The sequence below is a fragment of the Budorcas taxicolor genome, chromosome 11, assembly GCF_023091745.1.
Source record: "Budorcas taxicolor isolate Tak-1 chromosome 11, Takin1.1, whole genome shotgun sequence".
Classification (NCBI taxonomy): Eukaryota; Metazoa; Chordata; class Mammalia; order Artiodactyla; family Bovidae; genus Budorcas; species Budorcas taxicolor.
In genome coordinates, this window is record NC_068920.1 from 70686953 (window position 1) to 70689923 (window position 2971).

The following is a 2971-nucleotide window of genomic DNA, read 5'->3' on the forward strand; positions in this document are numbered from 1 at the left end:
TAACATTACAGACTCATTAGGGTTAGTCAGCTATACTTGGGAGCCTTCTATTCTCTTTTGGTTCCTTGTTCAAATTTTGCTTAACATTGAAATGTTAAAAATGGCACCTCTGCGGTGATCTCTTTCACAAGTCTTGTCTCTGGAGCATCCTCCTAGTTGCTCTTGCCAGAAACCTAGCTGTCACCTCTGACCCCTTCTTCATCCTCAAATTAGCATTGTCATTTCTGTTCCCAAAAGATATTTCCAAGGGGGCCAGTTTACCTCCATGGCCCCATTCTGGTCCAAGTTGCTGCTTTTTCTTGTAGGATCCCCACTAGCCTAGATGGCTCCTTTGTGAACAAACAAGGCACCCACTTCAATCTGACAACCTGCTGGACACACAGTTCAGTGGGCAGTGACACCTTTGAGCAAAATAAGAAAAAGATACCTTTTCCTTTGGTCAGACTCAGCTCTGTGCCAGGGCTTGTGGATTTTAGTTCCCACAAGCCTTCCTTGACAAGGTGATCTTGTAAAGTGAGCACCTGTGTATCTATATCCAGAGGCCCTTCTGCTTGGACCACTGCACTAGCCTCTGGGGGGCAGGGGGATATAGACTTCCATTCCAGGCCCTTTCAGTCCATTTTCCACAGGTCACCAGAATCACACACACATATCACACAACTCATCGCTACCTCTGGTTGTTACGCCCCAGCTAAAAGAACAGCAGTGGGCTCCTGATGTTCTTCGAACAGAGCCCAAACTTCGTAAACTGGATGATATGCCCTGCTGCCCTCACCCAGCTCTGAAGGACCTTGTGTACTGAGCCAGTGGAACTGGACTCTGGCCTGTGATGACAGGGCACAGGGTGAGGAGCGAATGCTCCAGGGTCACAGCAGCTGTGCGGTGGGGCCAAGCATGGACATCAGAGGGCACCAAGGTGCCAGGTGAACTGCCATGCTGGGGGGTGTAGGCCAGCCACAAGGGCAAGGACCCCTGAGCTGTTCCAAACCCTGCGTGACCCCTCCAGCCTAATTCCCCAAGAATGGGCTTCCTGCTCATCATGGCCCAGCCCCTTGAGCTTGGGCTTTATGATTAACAAATATTCAGAAGCCAGCCAATGAGGTGCCATCCAGGCCTGTGCCCCAGAAGTATAACAGGCCCTGCACAGTCTCTCCTGGATGCCAGTCAGATACTGAGGACAGAGGCCAGGCAGAGGCTGCCCTGGACACTCCAGGCTCTTGTGACAGCAGGTGAGAGGACATGGGTGGAAGGACAGTGCTCTCAGGTGTGGCCTGAGCTCCGGACTCGCCCCGGCCTTCAAGGCTGGACCACTTTTGGAGCTACGCTCTTATGCCACCTCAGCAGCCTGAGAATCTGCAATCAAGGGGGAAAGAACATTTGCTGTTTCCAAGTCTTTGTACTTGGAAACACAGGCTTCCCCCAGTGTATGGGCCCTGAGAGAGGGACCAAAAGGAGGACACGTGGGTGGCTGCTGCATGGAGCGCCAATGTATGGAGAAACTGAGACGAGGGCTAGGGAATGGGGAAAGACGGGGAGGGTGTTATTTCATTAAATCCTCTGAACAACTTCAGAAGGCAGATTCTTAAGAGATTATATAACATGCCCAAGGTCATGCATGAAGCCACGATCAAATGCAGGTCTTTCGGACTCTACACCTTCTCCCAGTGGCTGTGGCCTACTTCCTCTTGGGTAGAGGCAGAGAGACACATCTTTGCGCAGGGCCTTCCTGGTTCTGGTAAGTGGGCCATTCACATGGCTTCCTCTTTCTTCCCCAGGGCTGCTGGGCAAGCATAAGGGGACACCTAGGTCTCTCTTGAACTTTGGGATCCAGAGAATCAGAAGTCTTCTATGGCTCCTTATCACATCCGCAAATACCAAGAAAATGACCGCAAATGGGTCACAGACTTGTTCTCTGAGGCGATGGCCGAGCACATTCCTACCACCTTCTGCCACATCCCGAAGCTGCCCCAAACCCTTGTGCTCTTGCTTGGGGGACCCCTCGCCCTAATCCTAGTCTCTGGCTCCTGGGTCCTGGCCTTCGTGTCCAGCCTCGCCCTCCTTGCTGCCCTGAGGTTCCTTGCTGAATACCCCTGGAAGCAGTTTGTAGTCATGTCTTTGCACACAGACATGTCTGACATCACTAAATCTTACCTCAGTGAGAGCGGCTCCTGCTTCTGGGTGGCTGAGTCGAAGGGGCAGGTGGTGGGCATAGTGGGAGCACTACCTGTTAAGAAGCCCACCCTGCAAAAGATGCAATTGGAGCTGCTTCACCTATGTGTGACCCCTGAGCACCGAGGTCAAGGGATAGCCAAAGCCCTGGTCAGGACTGTGCTCACGTTTGCACGAGACCAGGGCTATGGTGAAGTGGTCCTCACCACCAGCATACTGTAGCACTCTGCCGTGGCCCTTTACCAGCGCCTTGGCTTCCAGAAGACAAGCCAGTTTTTCTTATTCACAAGCTGGAGGCTAATTTCTTTCTCTCAAATTCAATTCACCTACTGCCTCCCCTCTGCTCAGGTCTCTCAGGCACTGGAGCAGGGAGGGGGCCTGCGATCTGTTTAGCAGCGGATTAGTCAGGAGAAATCGGCTCTGCTGCAGAAATAGGCAGCCCCTGAGGTCTCAGTGTGATGGCAGGGTAAAAGCTTATTGCTTGTCTGTGCAGGCACTGGTGGTGGGGTGGTTCTGCTCTGTTCAGGCTTTTGGGAGTGCTACTGTTTCATTTACCTAATGCCAACAGACTGCTGCGTGTTAAGCTACCACAAAACAATAATAACCCTTTTTCTCTGGCTCACGAGTCTGTGGGTCAGCAGTTTAGGCTGGGTCGCCCCTTTGGTGTCCAGGTGTCATGCCAGGGACCCTCCCCACTTTCAGTGAACGGAAATGCAAAATCATATGAAGAGGGCGTGGAAAAGGCGTGTGAGAAGAACCCACGTGAGAAGGACTGGGGCCAACGATGCCATCGATCTGTTAT

The 2971-nt window shown here is 52.3% G+C and overlaps 1 protein-coding gene across 1 annotated transcript; it reads left to right on the plus strand.

The window, feature by feature from the left end:
• The first annotated feature begins 1848 nt into the window (after positions 1-1848).
• NAT8 (N-acetyltransferase 8 (putative)) lies at positions 1849-2562 on the plus strand. The gene is given in 1 exon segment (XM_052649646.1): positions 1849-2562. A coding segment is annotated over 1 exon segment (714 nt).
• Positions 2563-2971: the final 409 nt, after the last annotated feature.